This window comes from Barbus barbus (assembly GCF_936440315.1).
Source record: "Barbus barbus genome assembly, chromosome: 15".
Lineage (NCBI taxonomy): Eukaryota > Metazoa > Chordata > Actinopteri > Cypriniformes > Cyprinidae > Barbus > Barbus barbus.
The window spans coordinates 31000744-31021179 of record NC_136743.1 but is presented as its reverse complement, the minus strand read 5'-3'; the positions used below and the strand labels follow the sequence as shown (position 1 = coordinate 31021179).

General features: G+C 36.8%; 1 protein-coding gene across 2 annotated transcripts; it reads left to right on the top strand.

Moving 5' to 3' along the window:
* The first annotated feature begins 7246 nt into the window (after positions 1-7246).
* Positions 7247-19328, top strand: wrnip1 (WRN helicase interacting protein 1). 2 transcript variants are annotated; one of them, XM_079434469.1, is made up of 7 exons: positions 7247-8003; positions 10914-11108; positions 13104-13336; positions 15759-15982; positions 17175-17330; positions 17493-17572; positions 18392-19328. In XM_079434469.1, exons 1-7 carry the CDS (start codon positions 7506-7508, stop codon positions 18671-18673), a joined length of 1668 nt encoding a protein of 555 aa, XP_079290595.1. In that variant the 5' UTR covers positions 7247-7505; the 3' UTR covers positions 18674-19328. The 2 variants fall into 2 exon arrangements, with proteins under 2 accessions (XP_079290595.1, XP_079290596.1); XM_079434470.1 differs by having other exon boundaries at positions 17493-17567; positions 18392-19321.
* Positions 19329-20436: the final 1108 nt, after the last annotated feature.

The following is a 20436-nucleotide window of genomic DNA, read 5'->3' as shown; positions in this document are numbered from 1 at the left end:
TTAAGGTGTCCTTGTTACACGTTACATGTACTTACTAATATAATAACAATAAATTATGCATAATTACATGCAAGTAACCCTAACCATATAGTAAGTACATGAAGTTACTGAATATTACTCAGTACTTGAATATTTAATTAAGAACTCCTTCAGATGAAGTGTAACCTCAGTTTATTGTGCGTTACATGAGTACGAGCACGAGCGAGGAGTTGCTGGTTGCAGTTCACTTAATGGCCACCGGTGTCGCTAATAACAAGGGATTCTGAATTCTGCATATAGCCCCTTCAGCTCTGACCAGATAAAAATAAAGTGCATATGATAAGCTTACATGAGATGAAGCTTCAGATTTCAGCTCCTTCAACAGAAACGTATTTTTGTACTTCGCCAAGTATGTCCTCAACATCATTCTGTGAACACCAAATATACACAGTGCAGTTCTTTGTTTGGACACACGTCTGGCCATGGTATTTTTATGTTATAAAAGGTATAAACAGTTCATATATATACTTCAGGTTGAACTATAATAAGCTGTTATTGTCTTGGTATTGGGCAGCCCCTAGCACATAAACAGACATAAATGTAGTCCTAATCTGATTCCCAAATTAAGCTCACAGACCAGCTAATGCATATTGTACACTGGTGGCTGGTGTTAACAGGACATTAGGAGATTCAGAGGTGCACTGGGTTTTATTAGTCTTCATGAAACATACATTTTGTTTGATTTTTACCAAGATGGTGCAATGAGGTTAAAACTAGCTGCTGGTTTGTGTTTGATATAGTTTTGAAAAGTAGGCTAAGTAAAAAGTGTCAAGATAGAGGAACAGCAATGGTGAGTGACTGAAGTATGTATGCTAACATTTTAGGGACGATTTTCACTCACCAAACGTTTTTTTGGAGATTGCAGACAGAACTCTGGATCAGAAGATTTGGCAGAAAGAAAAAAAAACTCAACCTTTTATATTCACTCCATCAGTCCTGTTTCTTTTAAATGTTTCATTAACTTTGCATATATTTTCCTCAATGCTGCTCCAAGGATGTTTTTCAAAGTGAAGTTTAGTTTCATTTTTCCAAATACTTCTTTTAATTTCTTTCTTTCATTTTAATATGCAGCTGGACATCTGGACTTGTCTGCGACTCACGGTGAATGTTAACACATAGGCAATATAAACATCACAGATACACGCGATTGAAGTTGGAAATGGGCTGACCCAAATCAATTTCTAAATCATTTAAAAAGATTTTAAGTTCCCTGTTTTATTGTTGTGATTTTTTTATGATTGTTTTACTTCCTTTTATGTAAAGTACTTTTCTGAATTACCACTGTGTATGAAATGTGCTATATAAATAAACTTGCCTTGCCTTGCCTAGTGAGTGGATGTCGATGACAGTAAGTTCAGAGGAAGCGGCCAGTCTGCTGCATCTTATTTTACGTCTGTCCATTTGTCTGCAAGTGATATCCTTACGAGAGGCTGACAGACACACCAAAGAGTGAGAGGAAGGACTTCCATACCTATGAATGGGGGACACATTTGGAACAGTCAGAATGCATGGGAGTCCTCAGCACGATGGGAGAAGACTCCTGAAAAATGCAGTGGTGGAGCAAGTAGCAAGGGTGCCTTGCTCTCAAATCATGACAGACAGAAGGGAGATGGTAATGCAATTTTTGCATCATTCGTTGGGGAACATATGCAGCTGCATCTCCATTGCAGAAGGAACCTGCTGCACTCACCAGAGCAGAAAACGGTGAGGAGGAAGTACATAGGAATTGGTCATGTCAAGGACTCCTGCTGAGCTTGGGCTGGAGTGACAATGGATGACATTGGAGTGAAAGAATGGCAAAAATGCTTAGCTAGTGCATCAAATGCGGCACCTGGAAAGTTAATAGTGCATTCCATTTGCACTTGGAAGTCGAGAATTCCGAGTTCCCATAGAAACTTTTAACTGGAACTCAAGTTGAAATTCTGACTCAGAATCTCAGGAACAGCAACTCGGGTGTGACATCATTCCAAGCACTTATGGCAGGATGATGAAACAATTTCCAATTGTCCTATTTGTAAGCCCCGCCCCCCTTAGTTACTGTTGCTAACTCGGACAAACAAACGGAGTTGCTTCTGTCTTACAATGGCAGCTGTCAGTGTGAAAACAATATTTTTGATCAATTTTGGACACAGAAGGACCATCATTCAAGTGGGACTTATTATGCTCTTTTACAAAGTCTTGATTTTGTTTTGGGGGTGTACTGGAACATGCTCTCATGCTTGGTGGTTTGAAAATCACATTATTTTTCACATAATTTACATTATTACAATACCTTTCTCCCCAGCCTGACACAAACGGCTCGATTAGTTCCGGGTTTGATGAAGGCCCGTCTTCCGAAAAACTAAATGTGTTGGCTTTCCAAAGAAAACCATTAGAAGGAAAACAGTGAACCGTTAAGCGGATTGCGTTCATATTCCCGGCCTCATCTGCTTGCCTGTGTAAACTATGCATCATTAATATGGTGATTACTGAATTTGATCTTTTAATATTACAGTTTTAAATATATTAAGGCACTTTTAAGTGTTTTTACAATGTTTTATCACACTGTTTATGATTGAAATATTGCCGCGGGTGCTTAATATGGATTGCAAATGGCCAAAACTTGCATTTTGTTCAGAAATACCTTTGTTTTATTCTTTTAAGAGGTGATCTAAATATTTGCGGCTGGGAAACAGATTATTATTTTTACAGAAAAATTGACACGCTTGTGCAGCAGTTCTATGGATGTTTTACCCTCCAGGTCTTCGGCCGGTCACGTGACTGAAAACTATCAATGGACCACTTTGTGATATCACAAACACTGGAAATCAACGCTGTAGTCCAAACAAGCCATTCGTTGTAGTTCTTGAAAAATTATATATTTTTTAAACGAAATATCTCCCTTTGGAGTGGACTTTGAGATTTGTAACTTTGTAGATCTTTTTATGCCCAAACATACACACTACACACGGACTAAAATTCAAAAAGTGAAAAAGCATAATAGGACCCCTTTAAATATGCCAAGAAGGGATATATAAAATATTTCAAAATGAATATGTACAAATACAGATCACAATGCAAACAGGAGAAGTCTCGTCACGAGCGCAATGACAACATCCCAGATCAACACTGTTCATGTACAGCTGGGTAAGATTAAATTAATTTCAACTTAATCAGTTTAATATGGAGAGGCACTGAAATATATACCTTCATGTATGTGTTTTTGACCCACACTGTACATGACATGAGAACAGTTCGCTAATCATGCATTGATTCACTAACTTTAACGTTAGTTTTAGCCAGAGATACCTTCCTGAAGTACAAGATGGCATTAACGTTCTGCTTGAGCAGATGAAAATTTAACCGAATGAGAGTATGACAACCAGAAAATGAATGTTTTCGTCTTCATTGGGATTGGGGTTAAATGCTTAGGGACATTTTTGCTCTGTTTTGTTTGGGTTTAGGAAATGTCATAAAATAAATTGCCCATCCTCTCAGGATATCGGAATCAGTGTTACAAGGACCCCAGGCACATCGTTTTTCCATTTTTGTAACATAAACACCATCAAACCGATGAAAACGTTGTATCTTCCAATGTTTCATGTGGTGCTGAAACCTAAAGATGTCTGACCTAAAGAGTTCTGTTCCCTGTGCAACTGATACTCAACTGCTATTGGCTCATCAGCTTTCAAGGGGAGGGGCTTACCGAGATGGGGATCAAACACTGAGTGGGAGACACTTGGTCACTTCCGGTCTTTAACGAGCTACAGTAATTGTTTGCAGGGGTGGATGGTTAGAAGGAAACGTGAGCAGAATGTGGATGGAGGTGGAGAGCCTGATGGAGGCGTGACAGCTATAGTATGACAATGCGCAGATATCTCATATTTATTCATGAGACTGCGTGCTTCATGACGCTTCATGCTGTAAGATCACAAACAGTAGCTGAAGTTTGGTTGCAACTGAGCTGTCAAGTAAGAGTTTAAAGGTGTTGCATGGCTTTCCCACAATCATCGTTCCTATGCATTTCAGAATTGTAACATTTATGTACAAACCCGTTTAAGCTACTTCATCAATAAATTACTCATGCATCTATTTATTCTTGTTTTAATTATATATGTTAGCTATTTGTTCATAATTATTATTAAATAATTAAAAAATATCAAATTAGTATATATAAAATAACAAAATACATTTCAAAATGATTGTATCTATTTTATTTGGCCTTTTTAGGTGGTTAGGCCGCTGTGCCTCAACCCTTCGTTTTAAGTCAGATAGTGGGATAAATTAAAAAGATAGGAACAATAGAAATACACAATCTGGTCCTGCATATAGTTGTGCAGTCATCAAGTTTAATTAATGACCAAGTCATCAGCAAATTGTGATTCTCTGTCTTTGTTCTACAATCATGCATTGGTGTGATCTACAAAGCTACTCTTATTATCATTGCAACCTGTTTAATATCTGTGTTATTTGGATTGGAATGTACACTCAATCTTTAAAAACAAACAAACAACAGATCCAATACACATTTGCATAGTTGATTTCCATGTATTCACTTTTAGCTTTATGTGCTTAATGTGAGTCTGTAGCACAACCCTTCCACTGGATGGCAGCAGTCTACCGTGTTTTATCACTATGGAGCTAAGGTTTGAGAAAAAGACCTCAAACTTTACCATAAATGCACATTATGGACTGGCAGACATTAAAATCTAAACATTGTATAAGATTCAAACCAGTAATCTAGGTGTTAATAGTGCCATGTTTAGCAGCTGAGCTACAACAACACAAGGCATGACTGGCATGAATTCAGAAGCTTAGATCAAATGTAATATATGTATTTGATGAGATGTAAATAATATGCATTGCATGTTTGTTAGTGGTAAGCAGTCTTTGTCTATGTGTGTGTGTTCTTGTATTTCTACCTGTTTGCCCTCAAGCTCGATATGTTTCAGCTCCCAGAAGCAGCGCATGGTCTCGACTCTCTCCAGATAGTGGAAAAAGGCCAGTTTGCCCAGAACGATGCTTTCAGACCCCCGATGCACAGCCTTCAGTCTGGCCCGTTTGACTCGAGGAGATTCACCTGGAGTCTCTGTGTTTCTGAACAGGTCTGGGTCAAGCACTGGCCTCTCATGCCTTAGTTTCTTTCCACAGCTGGATGTGTAAAACAAACAAACAAACAAACAAACAATTGTTACTACATCAATAAAATTCTGCAACTGAACATAAATGTTTAACTGTGAAATATATTAATTTTTTTAGCTTAGCAATTGACATAATATCAACTGATAAAACAGCACTTAATACCAAATAAAAAAATCTAAATCATTCATCATTTATTTTTTATCGTTTTCTTAGAACAAGTTTTTGGATTTAACTCAAATGTAAACCATTATTGTACATTTTATGTTGAATTCATCAAGGCTGACAAACAAAAAGCAGTCATGCAGAACTTAGATATAGTTCATAAGCTTAAGGTTATTAAAAGATGACTTTACATGCAGCATTTGTCATTTAAAAACTCAGAATTTACACTTTATTTCTCAAAATTGCATCTTAATTCATTGCGACCTTGACACAGTTTATGTTTATATGGCTGCTTCTCCACTTGATATATGAAGTAGGCCGACGCTGTAAGTTTCAGGTAGTTGCAAGCTGTATGTGTTTGATTCAATAAAATCATTCCATTCGGGATTAGGACTACACGTTTGCACTTTATGTTTACGATTCATTAAAAGGAATCGGTTCATAAGAACCATTCAGATTGCACGTGTGTCTCAAAGATTACAAAAAGCAGTAGATAAAGTAGAGGTATGGGCAAATAATTGGAGCTTCAGATTATCTGTGGCTAATACTCAAGTTATATGTTTCACAAAAGGGAAAAGAGTACCAAGTTGAAGTTGTATAAACAGGAACTGGAGGAAGTATCAGTAGTTAAATATCTCGGTGTATGGATGGAATCTAGATTGACATTTGCAATGCATGCTAAAAACTGATCAAGAAATGTAAAACAGGTGTAAATATTTTACGATGTCTATCTGGGGTAGAATGGGGAGCTTGTAGATTGTCTTTGAAAATAATTTATTGTACATTAATCAGACCAAGTTTAGATTATGGAAGTAATATTTACGGATTTGTATCAGAATCCACACTCAAAAAGATTGACACAATACAGAATCAAGCTCTTAGAATATGTTGTGGTGCGTTCAAAACATCTCCCATTGCAGCCATGCAGGTTGAAGTTGGGGAAGCTCCTTTATTCCTTCGTAGGTATAAAATAAGAATGAATTATTGGGTCAGTTTAAAGGACATAAAGAGAGCCATCCAGTAAAGGGAGTGATTGAAGAATGCTGGGAGCATGGAAATTAAAATATTTGGATGGCATATTGCAGATTGTGAGGTGAGCCTAACTGTGATATTATCCAGTGTGCACCATGGATCTTTCCAATACCAAAAGTAGATTTTCAAATACAAATAATAATTAAGATTCAAAGAAGAGAATACCTGATAATGTATCCGTGTATACTGCAGAATTAATTGCCATGGTGGTAGCACTCCAGTGGATGGAGGATGTAAAACCAAGGTTAGTAGTCATATGTTCTGACTCTTACGCAGCAATATCGAGCCATGCATGTGGAGTAAACTCATCTAGCTAAGCTCTTAAACACACAGAAATAGATATTCAAGTGACTCTTTGTAAAAATGAGATTAAAGGGAAAATTAAAGAATTCATAAACAATGAATGGCAAGAAGTATGGAACTGTGATAGCAAGGGTAGACGTGTATAATATTCAGCAGCAAGTAGGAAATGGAAGAAGTGTTTTTAGGAATAGGAAAGAAGATACAATTATTTCTCGCATCCGAATATGGCATTAGTTTAAATCAGTCTCTTTTTAATATAGGAAAACATGAAACAGGTCAGTGTATTTATTGTAATCAGGCTGAAACTATAGAGCATGTTTTAATAAATTGTAAAAAAATATGAAAAAGAAAGGTTTAAACTCTTTAAGGAAGTAAGAAATATAGGTGTTGAATCATTTAATTTGACAAGTCTTTTGATAAAGCATGCAGAACCAGGTCAAATATATGGTGCTATTATAAAATATATTTAAAAAAATCCGTAGAAGTTATTTGTTATTATTGTTTTATTTATTGGTGCTTCACACTCCAGTCCAGTTGCTGGCGGTAAATGCACCAAAAGTTGGTTTGCCATCCGCCATGAAGCATCATTAGAAGAAGAACCATTGAGTTATGAATCGATGTAGACCTCGGAAGCCATGCTCTCTGTTTCTCGCTGCAGTGAACAAACAGAGCAGGAAACACTGTCAGGATATTTTAGTAGTTTAACTGAAGGTCTGGTTGATTCAGAAAGGTTTGGCTGCGGTTCGAAGTTCATAACTTGAAGAATATCGCGAGATTACAATTCTCCCTTGCCATAAGCTCTCGGAAGAGCGCTCTTTTACTAATAAACAGGCGGACTCCGCGCGACGATGGCGGAGAAAGTGTCAGATAGTGTTACCGTGAAGTGTCCGGTTTGCGCCGGTGACTTTGATCCAGACAGAATTAACGCGCACTTGGATGAGTGTTTACAGAGCGGTGGTGTTCACCATCATCACACAGACACAGCTCAACATCAACCATCAGCACCTCCATCCAAAAAACCCCGCACTGCAGTCTTCTCCCTGTTTCAAAGCAGACCCAAAGCGAGCGATCAGACCGAGTCAGTGCTCAGAGACCCTGCAGAAACCTCTGGTCCTGCTCTGAGAGTGATGGAGACACCCGAGGGTCCACATGGACCCGCTTCATCTTCACCGAGAGCGCTTAGGCTGAATAATGACAAACCCTTGGCAGAAGTCTTGAGACCCAGCACTCTGGAGGAGTATTTCGGCCAGAATAAGCTGATTGGAGAGCAGACCCTGCTCAGATCCCTGCTGCAGTCACAGGAGATCCCCTCTCTCATTCTCTGGGGGCCACCGGGCTGTGGAAAGGTCTCTGGTTTGTAGTTCATTCACTCCTGTGCACCAGATACCTTCAAGCCTTGTGCTCTATTAAGGGGGTGTGATCAAATTCCAAGCATCAAAACAACAACAAGTTAATGCAGTGCCTACAGCAGGGATAGGCAACTTCGGGGTCCCTAATCAAACACACCTGCCTGTAACTTTCTAGTGACCTTGAAGACATTGATTAGCTTCTTCAGGAGTGTTTGATTAGGGTTGGAGCTAAACTCTGCAGGACACCGGCCCACCAGGACCAAAGTTGCCTATCCCTGGCCTAAAGTGTCATTAAGTGTAACAATAGTTTATACCAAAAACTCATATTTCAGGCATATTTAGAACTAGAATCATTAGTTATTAGGCCTAATTGACATTAAATCTTTACCAATCTTTGCTTCTATCCTTCAAACCACTAGGGTTCACACATTTATCAGCAAGATGTATTAAATAATTTCTAATATAATAACGTTAGACTGGGTGTGATCACATTATTTTAATAAATACAGGTCAGAAGAAGTTTGTTTCATTTTTACATAAATAGCCTGTATCTGTTCCTCTGAATGACGATGGAGCATTAGTTCACTTCATTTAGTTTTAGCAAAAGTCATTTGACACATTAAAGTAGACACTTATATTTAATATGCTTCGCATGTTTATGAAACCACTTTTGGACATGGACACCGAAATGGGACGTCTTGTCTTTGACCCATTATCTCTTAAAGAAAACATGTTATAAACAAGAGTTCAACTTGATAATATGTGACCCTGGATCACAAAACCAGTCTTAAGTGTCAATTTGTCAAAATTGATATTTATGCATCATATGAAAGCTGAATAAATCATCTTTCCATTGATGTATGGTTTGTTATGATAGGACAATATTTGTCTGAGATACAACTATTTGAAAATCTGGAATCTGAGGGAGCAAAAAAATCTAAATATTGAGAAAATCTCCTTTAAAGTTGTTCTAATTAAGTTCTTAGCAAATGAAGCTTTTGATATTTATGGTAGGAAATTTACAAAATATCTTCATGGAACATGATCTTAATATCCTAATGATTTTTGGCATAAAAGAGAAATGTATAATTTTGATCCATACAATGTATTTTTGATTATTGCTCCAAATATACCTGTGCTGCTCATGACTGCTTTTGTGCTGCAGGGTCACATATGTTTCAAAAGGCCTTTATTGGGGTCCCAGAGACTCCACGTTTAGAATTAGTACATTTATATAGTATGCTGATTGTTTACTTGAATTTAGATTTTTCTCCCCACATTTTCTGAAAATTATTTGACCTATAAAATCCTCAAAAATCTATTTTAATAGCTTGAAAATATACTATGAGATATTTTACCTAACGTTAACCACGCATTACACACCGTGATGTCTTTCCAAACCTGTATGGATTTATGTTTATCTGCAGAACACAAAATAAAACTTTTTTTTTTTTTTTGAAAGCCATTTTTCACAATTATTTTGTCATACAGGTTTAGAATAGCCTGAGTAAATGGTGGCAGAGTTTTAATTTGGGGGTGAACTTAATATTTTACGCCAGCCTGTATGAGTTTCTTTCTTCTGTTGAGCAGAAAAGAAGGCATGTCATTTTTTGGGGTGAACTAAATGTTTAAATCTCATGTAAATGTAAAAAGCATTTCTTATTATTTCTCCAAAATGTTGCATGCTTGCTGCAATCTTGCATGTCATTGCTGTTACATGTACTCTTCATTTTCTTTATTTTTATATGTTTCTAAGACGAGACTCCTAAAACACCGAGCCAGTGGTTCAGTATCATTCAGCTGCTGTGGAATAATCACTGATGTGTGTCACAGCAGGTGGGATGATGTGTTTTATTCAGTGCAGTAACTGTGTTTGTTACTGTATACAGTAAAGGCCAGTGCTATCTGACTCCAGTGCAACCTTTCCATTCCTTGTTTGGAGTCTTTGTTGTGGATGAAATACTGCATACTGCCTAGATGTGATTGTCTTCTTGTGTTTAAGAGAACATGAATGTGTCTCCTGATACTGACAATTATAATGAAAAATTTTGCTTAAAGAAAATGTAGGTTTATTAGTAATGACAAATAAGCACAATCAACCCCAATTCTCATAACACTTAGACTATTGGATCTTTTCTTTGTAGGTGGTAAGAGCCTATTTCTGTATTATTCAGATCAGAATCACTAATTTTGCTTATAATAATTGAGAAGTTACATCGTGGGAAGTCTTTGGTTTAGTTTGAGCTCGTTAGCCCGATGGCATGCTATTCTAAAGTGACTCGTTAAGACATGTGAAAAGGCTCAGATTAGCGCTTGACAGGTGCATGTGCTAGAATAATAGTCCCTGAGGGTCATTTAGTGAATGTGCTATTTTTAAAAAGGCTGGACAGGATGATTTTCTTTCCTGTATTGCAGTAATGAGAACGAGTAATGCGCTTAACTCTCATAATAATGGCACAGTGTAAAGAAACGTAATGGCCATACAAAAGGCTTTGGTTTTGTTTTTGCCAATGGTTCACCAGGTTCACATTCACCAGGTTATGATCTTGCCTTCAGTGGCAGGTGTTTTCTGTTTTCAGACGAGAAGCTTATTTTTGATTGCTGTAGTGGATAGTTCAGTTTGTGCTGTGTTAGTAACACACTTCATGAACGAGAGGAGACGTGATGGATGAGCCAACTTGGCAGATTCAGAAACAGACCTTCCTGTGTCAAGTGTCTGGTTTCACTTATTTATTTTGGTGTTTTATAGATTGTCACGTTTGGATTTACAGCAGAGTAGAGCAAATGTTGGGTGTCTGTTCCTTTCCATTGAGCCAGTCACTCCTGAGAAGCCCCTGAGAAAAAGGTTCAAAAACACTCATGTCAGCTTAATTAATATCAGAATCTCATTCTGTTTGTTGTTTACAGACCACGTTGGCCCATATTATCGCCAGTTCCATTAAGAAGAAAGGTACAGGACGTTTCGTGCCTCTCTCTGCCACCAGTGCGTCCACCAGCGACGTGCGAGAGGTCATCAAACAGGCCCAGAATGAGCTCCGTCTGTTTAAGAGAAAGACCATTCTGTTCATCGACGAGATACATCGTTTTAACAAATCCCAGCAGGTCAGTTACATCACATTACAGGTACAGTAGAGCCCTATGAAATCGGTTTTATTTTTTCCCAAATTTCCTCAAAATTCCATTTTTTCCATTTAAATTTTTCTAAATTCCATTTTTCCCCGTTTTTAGACTCTGTTTTGAAGGATGAATTAAATTTTGTTAGTCAAAAAATGTGTAATTATTTGAAATCATGAAACATACAATTCAATATCAAGTATGAAACATGTTTTCCATTATTTCTTTATTAATTCCATTTTAATGGTTTAATTAAATTTTAATAATCAGAAAGTTTGTTTATTAATTGAATGCATAATAATAACTTTATTTACTTACTAACCCCCTGAATTGTATTTATTTTTTGGTATTCAAATGAAGGCATAAAACATTTAATTAATTTACCTTTTAATCAAACTAAAATTAAATGGGGGGGGGGGGGGGGGGGGGGGGTGTTCCGTTTTTTTCCGGCATAAAATCATTCATTTAATTTATCTTTTAATTAATGAAAATTAAACAAATCTTATTTTTTTGGAAAATAAAGGGGCTTTAATATTACAGATATATTTTATGATTATTCCTTAAAAATAAGGTTTTAATCATTTTAGTAGGCTATTACGTACATTCTACTGAACAATAGGAATATATTTCTCCAATAAAACGGTAAAATGCTCATGAAGTGCCTCTCAGAGCAGCTCTGGAGATGTAGTGAGACCGCAGATGCTGAAAACACTGAAAGCGTCACACACTGCATCTGCGCCATTCATTCACACAGAGACTTTAAGAGAGACACAAAGACTTAAGTGTACAGACCTACTTTTGATTTATTCATGCAAAATTTCCGTCCATGTTTTCTGCATCATGGAAATCATAGGGCACTGGTACTGTGACCCCATAATCTTTGTGAAACATCTTGATAGTCAATGTGATTGTCTGCTAGGACATCTGTGTGAATGTGAGAAGAACAGACTTTAAAAAAAATTGGCTGATTCAAAGACAAAAATGATGAAAAGTGGAAAAAAGATCCTATAGCATTTCAGATACAGAAACTTGATTTGTCAAAAAAATCTTTTTATATTTGACGTGTCTCCAAGCACATTTTAGCAGCAGTGTGTGTCAACAGGTGAGAATTCATGTAGTAAGATGTCTGGTGTAGGTACAGCTGGCACAGGATCTCTCTGGAAGCGTGTTTATTTGTGTATGCCTGACAGCCAGGACAGTTTATCCTCAACCACAGCGTCAGCGGCTTTAAATACATCCATAAATATATTCATAAATGCAGCACACAATAGACCAGCCAAAGGGATTCCCTCCTCATGCTTTCCTGTTTAGCCTGGATTCAAAGAACCTGAACCACATTTCCAATAAACAGAGATTTATATGTATTCTGGACTTTATTGTGTGGTGGCACAAAGTGGCCTCATAGTGGCTTATTAGCTCTAAAGATGGAAACTATTAGACAGAAAATATGTGGCATAAAAATAAGGTCAACAGAAATATGACAGTAAGTTTGTGCTCTATCTGCATCACTCAGCCATAACGAATATACGCATAACTTATTATTCTTTGATGCATTTATACACTCAAACCAACTATCCTGAGTATCCTGAGGTCACTTTTGATGGCCATTAAGGGATAATCGTGCTATTTAGCTCACATATCAGTACAGATGATGAATTTACCAGCAGGGCTAAAGTTAAAACATAACATAAATAAAAAGCTTTTGTTTGTTTATTTTGTTGTATACTGATATTCATTAAATCTGTGATCTGTGCAAAAAAGTAGTAGAGGTGTGAATCTTTGTGTAGTATTGATTCGATTCACGATTTAAACGTTTTTATTTGATTTGCAAATTTGAGTTCTGCTTTATTCATTTACCCTGTTTTGCTTTTCCAAGACACTGTCATCTTTACTGTAGAACGGACCCACCTTTGATATTTCTGCACTTTCGGGGTGTATGGTATCTTCTCTTGTCCTCCCATGTCTGCTCTGTTCTCGTCTCAGGACACCTTCTTGCCTCACGTGGAGTGCGGGACGATCACTCTTATTGGCGCCACCACAGAGAACCCGTCCTTCCAGGTCAACAGTGCGCTACTGAGCCGCTGCAGGGTTCTGGTTCTGGAACGGCTGTCGGTGGAAGCGATGGGCTCGATCCTGCGCCGGGCTATAGAGTTTCTGGGACTGCAGGTGCTGAACGGGGATGCGGTGGAGCGGGACGCTTCAGAGATCTGCTCAGAGTAAGTGTTAGCCGTGCCCTTGTTATCACAGCGGCTCTGAGACGGCCCATCCTCTGACCTCACTGCCTCATTTTGATGATTTATTAGTGGTTTGGATTGGTAAGTAGGACAAACGGTCGAGTGGACCAGCTGTGAAGTACTGCAGATCAGGTTTTAGGGCCCTCAGGAGTCATGGGAGCGTCCACAGTAAACACAAGCGGTGTTGAGTTTCGCTGAACCGAACGCTCTCATTGTTTTATGAGTTTTCTCAGTCTGAAGAACAGCCTGTGACTTACTGATGAGAATAAAATAAGACTGAAATAAAAGCTCTGTAGACTTTCCAGTATCAGAACAAATGCCAGTGTTACCCCGTTATCCTCCTGCTCACGGGGGCTGTAATTGTGTGGGGAAAACATGGAAATAATTTATCATTTTATCTTGCAAAGATATGCTTTCTTCTGTTTTCCTGACACATTTTTATGAAAATGGATATAGTACTGTTTTTCTGGATTATAAATTGTGTTTTTTTCATCTGAAACGTGCTGCAATTTCCAAGGCGACTTATATAAAGCAATCAAGGTCAAGCGCAAAGCGTGCAGGATTGGTGATGAATGAGAAAAGGCAAGTGAGTTTGTTTTGAGTTTGTATTGTGCATTTTCCAGCAATCACGCCGCTAGTTTCAGTTTCACGTTAAATATTTAATGCTGGGCGTTTATAGGGTTGGGTACCGTTCACATTTGAACCGGTATCGGTGCCTGTAATTCGGTACCGGTACCCAACGGTACCTTTTTTCAGTACTTTACTCTCTGTGTAATAACAAAAACATTAATTTCAGTGAAAACATAAGTCCAAAATTCTCAATTTCAACATTTTGAACAATAGGGCCCTATAATTTATTTATTTTTTTCCAGAAATTCTTGTGTGTTTTATTTTTTCTGATAATCAAATGAAGGCATGAAACATTTATTTATTTTTTATCAAATGAAAATGAAACCCTTTTATTTTTTGGCAAACAAACAGAGGTCTACTGTTAAAATTAATATATGGTAGAAAAATTGTGTGAATATTCCTTTAAAAAAGTTTTAAAAATAATTGTATTTTTTTCTACAATTAAGTGGTTAATGTGGTTGTAATAATTATTTTTATAATTTAATTGGTTTATTTAAATTTGTCAGTAAATGGAATATATCAAGACGTACATTATACTTTAGAATATATAAAAAAAAAAAAATCAAAGCTTCATTTGTCATAAATATTATGCGGCCCCTCACTTAATGTGGAAAACTTGATGTGGCCCTCGAGTCAAAAAGTTGCCTATTTTTACAAATGAATTAATATCAAATTAAAATTAGTAATTGAATCCGATTGCAAACTTGTGAATACAAATCGAATCAAATTGTTAGTTTTTCTCATATGGTGTAAAAGTTTATGATGAGTGGCACCACTAGTGTAGAGATGGACAATACAAATCTAAAGATGTTATGTATAAATGTATGACAGCTATGTAGTATACAGTATAGCTATCAGCATACTGATTGATTGTCTTTTTTTTTTTTTAGAAAAATTTAAATGTGTTTAATAATGTTCAACATTTAACATATTTCCATTCAAGTTGGCAGTAGCCCTGTATGCCAGGTCAGATTTGTATTTATTGTTCGCTTTCATTAATGGAAGCTGCCATAAATGTGTGTAAGATGAGAGCCGTGCCCCAGTTAAACTTTAGGGCAGAGATCCAAAGTCTCTCAAAGTGTCCATTTCACTCGCCGTCAGCAAGATGCTCGGTTTTTCTCTGTCAGTCTCTGCCAATATTTTATGATAGAAATGTCTAAAAGAAAGCATTTGGGATGGTATGATGGGTCTGTGGTCCAGAGGCACTGCGACGCTAAATCTGGTTTATAATAATAAAACAGATTGTAGTGTAGTATGACGTGAGTCCCTTCTTTCACCCGTTTTTTTTTTTTAATGGAAAGAAAAACATTAAAGGGGTCATGAAATGGAGAATCAAAGATCATTCAAAATGTGTAAACACGGACGCCACAGTTGGAAATCTGGCCCAATTTTTTGCTAAATGTTGATTTGTGTAATGTCTCTGCTGACTGTGTCACATGTAATGCACAAGAGCCAAGCTGCTGTCGAGTAAGAGATTTAAAGAAACTGCATGCAGTGTATAATTCTGACACAGCGTATAAGAAACTAAATACAAATAAAATAATTGTCATTAATACATGTGATTTACATTTTTGAGCAAAGTAATCTTGATTAACCATTTAGGCATTATCATGCAGCCTTGTTTGTAAAATGCATGTAAAATAAATTCTAAATATATATTTTAATTGCATTGTACATTTCTTGATTATTTTGCGTATTTCTTAACATAAGACAGAAAAGATTGGGAAACTGGTTTGTTGAGCAGGCCTGAGCTCGGTGTGCTGTCTGTGTTCAGATCTCAGGTGTGTATCGAGCAGAAGGCGCTGGACACGGTGGCGCACCTGTGTGACGGAGACGCTCGAGCCGCTCTCAATGGTCTGCAGCTGGCGGTGCAGGCGTGTGTCGCACAGGTGCGCACGGCTCCATCCAAACCAGACACCGGCTCGCAGCCAATAACAGTGCGTGAGCAGCACATTAAAGAAGGACTTCAGAGATCCCACATCCTTTACGATAAAGCAGGTGTGTCCTGTTTGCACTCAAGTCACTGTCCAGTAATCACAGTGGCATGTGAAAGTTTGGGAACCCCTTGCAGAAAATGTGAATAATTTTAACAAAATAAGAGAGATCATACAAAATGCATGTTATTTTTTATTTAGTACTGTCCTGAATAAGATATTTTACATTAAAGATGTTTACATACTCTATAGTCCACAAGACAAAAAAATAGCTGAAATGATTAAAATAACCGCATTCAAAAGTTTGGGAACCCTTGGTTCTTAATACAGTGTGTGGTTACCTGGATGATCTACGATGTTTTTTTTGTTTGTTTTGTTTTGTGATGGTTGTTCATGAGTCTCTTGTTTGTTCTGAACAGTTAAACTGAGCACTGTTCTTCAGAAAATCCTCCATGTCCTGCAGAATCTTCAGTTTTCCAGCATTTTTTTTACATATTTGAACCCTTTCCAGCAGTAACTGTATGACTTTGAGATGCATCTTTTCACACAGAGGACAACTGAGGGACTCAAACACAACTATTAAAAAAGGTTCAAACATTCACTGATGCTCCAGAAGGAAACACGATGCATTAAGAGCCGGGGGGGAAAACTTTTGAACAGGATGAAGATGTCCACATTTTTCTTATTTTGTAGAAATATATATTTTTTTCCCCCATTTTTACTGCCCTTCGGATGCAACAGAAGATTCTTGCATGTTTCCCGGAAAACAAAATTAAGTACAATTTACCTTGATCTTCAAATTCAAAACGTTTTCAACCCCCGGTTCTATTTTGTTTTTTATCTATTTTCTTGTGGACTATATGTAAAATATCTTACTCAGGACAGTACTAAATAAAAAATAACATGCATTTTGTATGATCTCTTTAATCTTGTTAAAATTATACACATATACAGTATTTATATTCCAGTGCATTTACATATTTACTCCATATTGTCATTATGAACATGAATATTTACAGGTAATTGTACTCCTACTCTCACTGACACTTAATGAAATAAAAATGCATTACCTTTTTTTGAGGTAAGCTGCTGCAATTCTTTGCCACTAAACACTTTCGAGATGCTGGTGAAAACTATACATCAAGATGCAAGCAAACACCACTATTTTTTGTTAAATGCTTAAAAAATTGATTGTGTAATGCTCTTGTGCATACTATATCACATCCACAGTTTGGATTGTTGTGTGTCGCACGCAGGCGAGGAGCACTATAACTGTATCTCAGCCCTGCACAAGTCAATGAGAGGCTCCGAGCCCAACGCTGCCCTCTACTGGCTGGCCAGAATGCTGGAGGGTGGTGAGGACCCGCTGTATGTGGCCCGCAGACTCGTCCGCTTCGCCAGCGAGGATATCGGTAAGCAGCCGATCCTTTTCAGTTCAACTTATTAACGGAGTTACAGGGAAACTGTTCAACATTTCCCAAAACCGCTGTTTTACCACAATAGAAACTTCATGATTAGTGTTTAATCCAAAAGAGCGTCTTGACAGACTAGATGTGTTGTGGACTCTCCTGAAGGTCTGGCAGACCCGGCGGCGCTCACTCAGGCCGTATCAGCGTTCCAGGCCTGTCACTTCATCGGCATGCCTGAGTGTGAGGTACCACACACACACACACACACACACACACACACACCGCAGAGAGGATCTACACACTTCTCATCATTTAACCCCATTACTTATTTTATTTTCTTAGTAATTAGTTTAACTTCTTAAATATACATTTAATACTAGTGCTGTCAAATGATTAATCGTGATTAATTGCATCCAAAATAAAGGTTTGTTTACATAATATATGAGTGTGTACTCTGTATATTTATTATGTGTATATATAAATACACACACATGCATGTGTATATTTAAGAAAAATGTTATGTTTATAGATTAAATATAATATAAATGTAAATAGATGTAAATATTTTCAAAATATACTGTATGTGTGTGTATTTATATAGTATACTCATAATAAATATACACAGTACACACATTATGTAAACAAAACTTTTATTTTGGATGCGATTAATTGTTTGACAGCACAAATTAATACGTTAATATTTAATTATATTTATGCTTATATAATTAAGTACTTTTTATCTTATTAATTTAACTTTGTACATATATATATTAATACAGTTATATTTAATCATATTTACACTTTCTTTATAAGTATTTGTTTTCTTTTTCATTTGTTTAAATTTTTTAAATATTAATATATTATAAAATATTTTTACCTTAATTATAAGTACATTTGTTCTTATTAGTTTATTTCTTTAAACACCTATATAATTGTTTAATTATTTATGCTTCTTTAATTATAAGTACATTTAAAAATGACTAAATAATACAAAATACCAAATTTTCAGCTTTTGATTACCTCACTAACGTTTCATCTTCATTCTCTCCTACATCTTATTTTAGGTCATTCTGGCACAGTGTGTGGTTTATATGGCCCAAGCGCCCAAGTCTGTGGAGGTGTACAAGGCCTATAACAACGTCAAGTCCTGTCTGAGGAACCATCAGGGCCCGTTACCGGCTGTTCCCCTCCACCTACGCAACGCTCCCACCAAACTGATGAAGAACCTGGGCTACGCCAAAGGATACAAATACAACCCAGACTACAGCAGACCGGTGGAGCAAGAATATCTCCCCGAGGAACTGCGCGGGGTCAACTTCTTTACCTGGACGCCCCCTAATCTATGACTGATTGATTGTCTTTTTAAGTTTGGAGTTCTGCTGTTGCCTTTATCACTGTTGCCGTATCTTATTAATCACAGCGTGATTTCACACCTTTGGCCCATTTTGTGAATGAATAAATATGCATTTGCTTATATTATACAGAGTTGTATGTAAAACTTGACTGCAGTACTGATTTCCTTGATTACTGATTTCCACATTTATCTCAGGTAAGAAAGGAATAAATAGAAACAATGAGATTTGTACTTTTTAGTGCATAAACATCCCTGATTTACTCTCAAATGCACACTAGAGGATGAGACTGTTATTATCTTGCAGGAAACAATTATTAGTGACATTTATATTAGTTTGGCTTCTTCTTCCTTTGGTTTCCTCCAATATTCAAACTAGAGTCTTGAACATTGATCTTGAAAACATTCCTGACAATTCATGTTTCAGCTCCATTAAATGTTAAATAACAGTTGTTTTACACTATTATCTACAAGTGAGCGATAATGTTGTATATTAGCATATGCTTTACTAAAATCAAGTCTTTTTCTGCACTGAAGATGTTGCACTTACAAGTCATTTTGCATTTCAAGTTAAGTTTGATTGAGTTGACTGACCGTGCTGAGGTCAGGGATTTTCACCAGTTATTAAAGGGATCGTTCACCTAAATATGAAAATCTGTTGTCATTTACTCATGTCATTCAAAAAGAGTTTTGTTTTTTTGAATGAATGAATGAAAATAGATGGAGCCAACATTACAGTTCTCTTTACATATGGTTCATTCAACATTGCATTAGTAGCTGATGCTGTGAGGGAAACGGACTTTCCTTTCCTTCAGACATCAACTACAGTAACACTACTGCTGTGTAAACAGAAGAATGATGAACACTATCATGGATCAATGTAGTCAGTCACACACACAACACCTTCAATATTTGGGATGGTACTTATACCATATTTTTATTATTTCAGTTTGAGTGAGTCCCTGATCAAAGTAAAAGCGAATACGATCATCCATGATGCTGCGATGATGCTGCTTCTATAGCATTTTCTCATGCCGAATACACAGAGAAAATTATGTCATGATAACGAGAAAACAACTTTCTTTATGTCGAGATCACGAGAAAATTATGTCATGATAACGAGAAAACAACTTTCGTTATGTCGAGATCACGAGAAAATTAAGTCGTGATAACGAGAAAACAACTTTCGTTATGTCGAGATCACGAGAAAATTAAGTCGTGATAACGACAAAACAACTTTCTATGTCGAGATCACAAGAAAATTAAGTCGTGATAACGAGAAAACAACTTTCGTTATGTCGAGATCACGAGAAAATTAAGTCGTGATAACGAGAAAACAACTTTCGTTATGTCGAGATCACGAGAAAATTAAGTCGTGATAACGACAATACAACTTTCGTTATGTCGAGATCACTAGAAAATTAAGTCGTGATAACGACAATACTACTTTCGTTATGTTGACATCACGAGAAAATTAAGTCGTGATAACGAGAAAACAACTTTCGTTATGTCGAGATCACGAGAAAATTAAGTCGTGATAACGAGAAAACAACTTTCGTTATGTCGAGATCACGAGAAAATTAAGTCGTGATAATGACAAAACAACTTTCTTTATGTCGAGATCACGAGAAAATTAAGTCGTGATAATGACAAAACAACTTTCTTTATGTCGAGATCACGAGAAAATTAAGTCGTGATAACGACAAAACAACTTTCTTTATGTCGAGATCACGAGAAAATTAAGTCGTGATAACGACA

Bases quoted from the DNA above. Each gene is read 5' to 3' on its own strand.
- wrnip1 (XM_079434469.1), top strand. From the start codon at position 7,506: ATGGCGGAGAAAGTGTCAGATAGTGTTACCGTGAAGTGTCCGGTTTGC. The intron at 8,004-10,913 runs GTCTCTGGTTTG...TGTTGTTTACAG, and splicing joins GGCCACCGGGCTGTGGAAAG to ACCACGTTGGCCCATATTAT. The intron at 17,331-17,492 runs GTAAGCAGCCGA...ACTCTCCTGAAG, and splicing joins CTTCGCCAGCGAGGATATCG to GTCTGGCAGACCCGGCGGCG.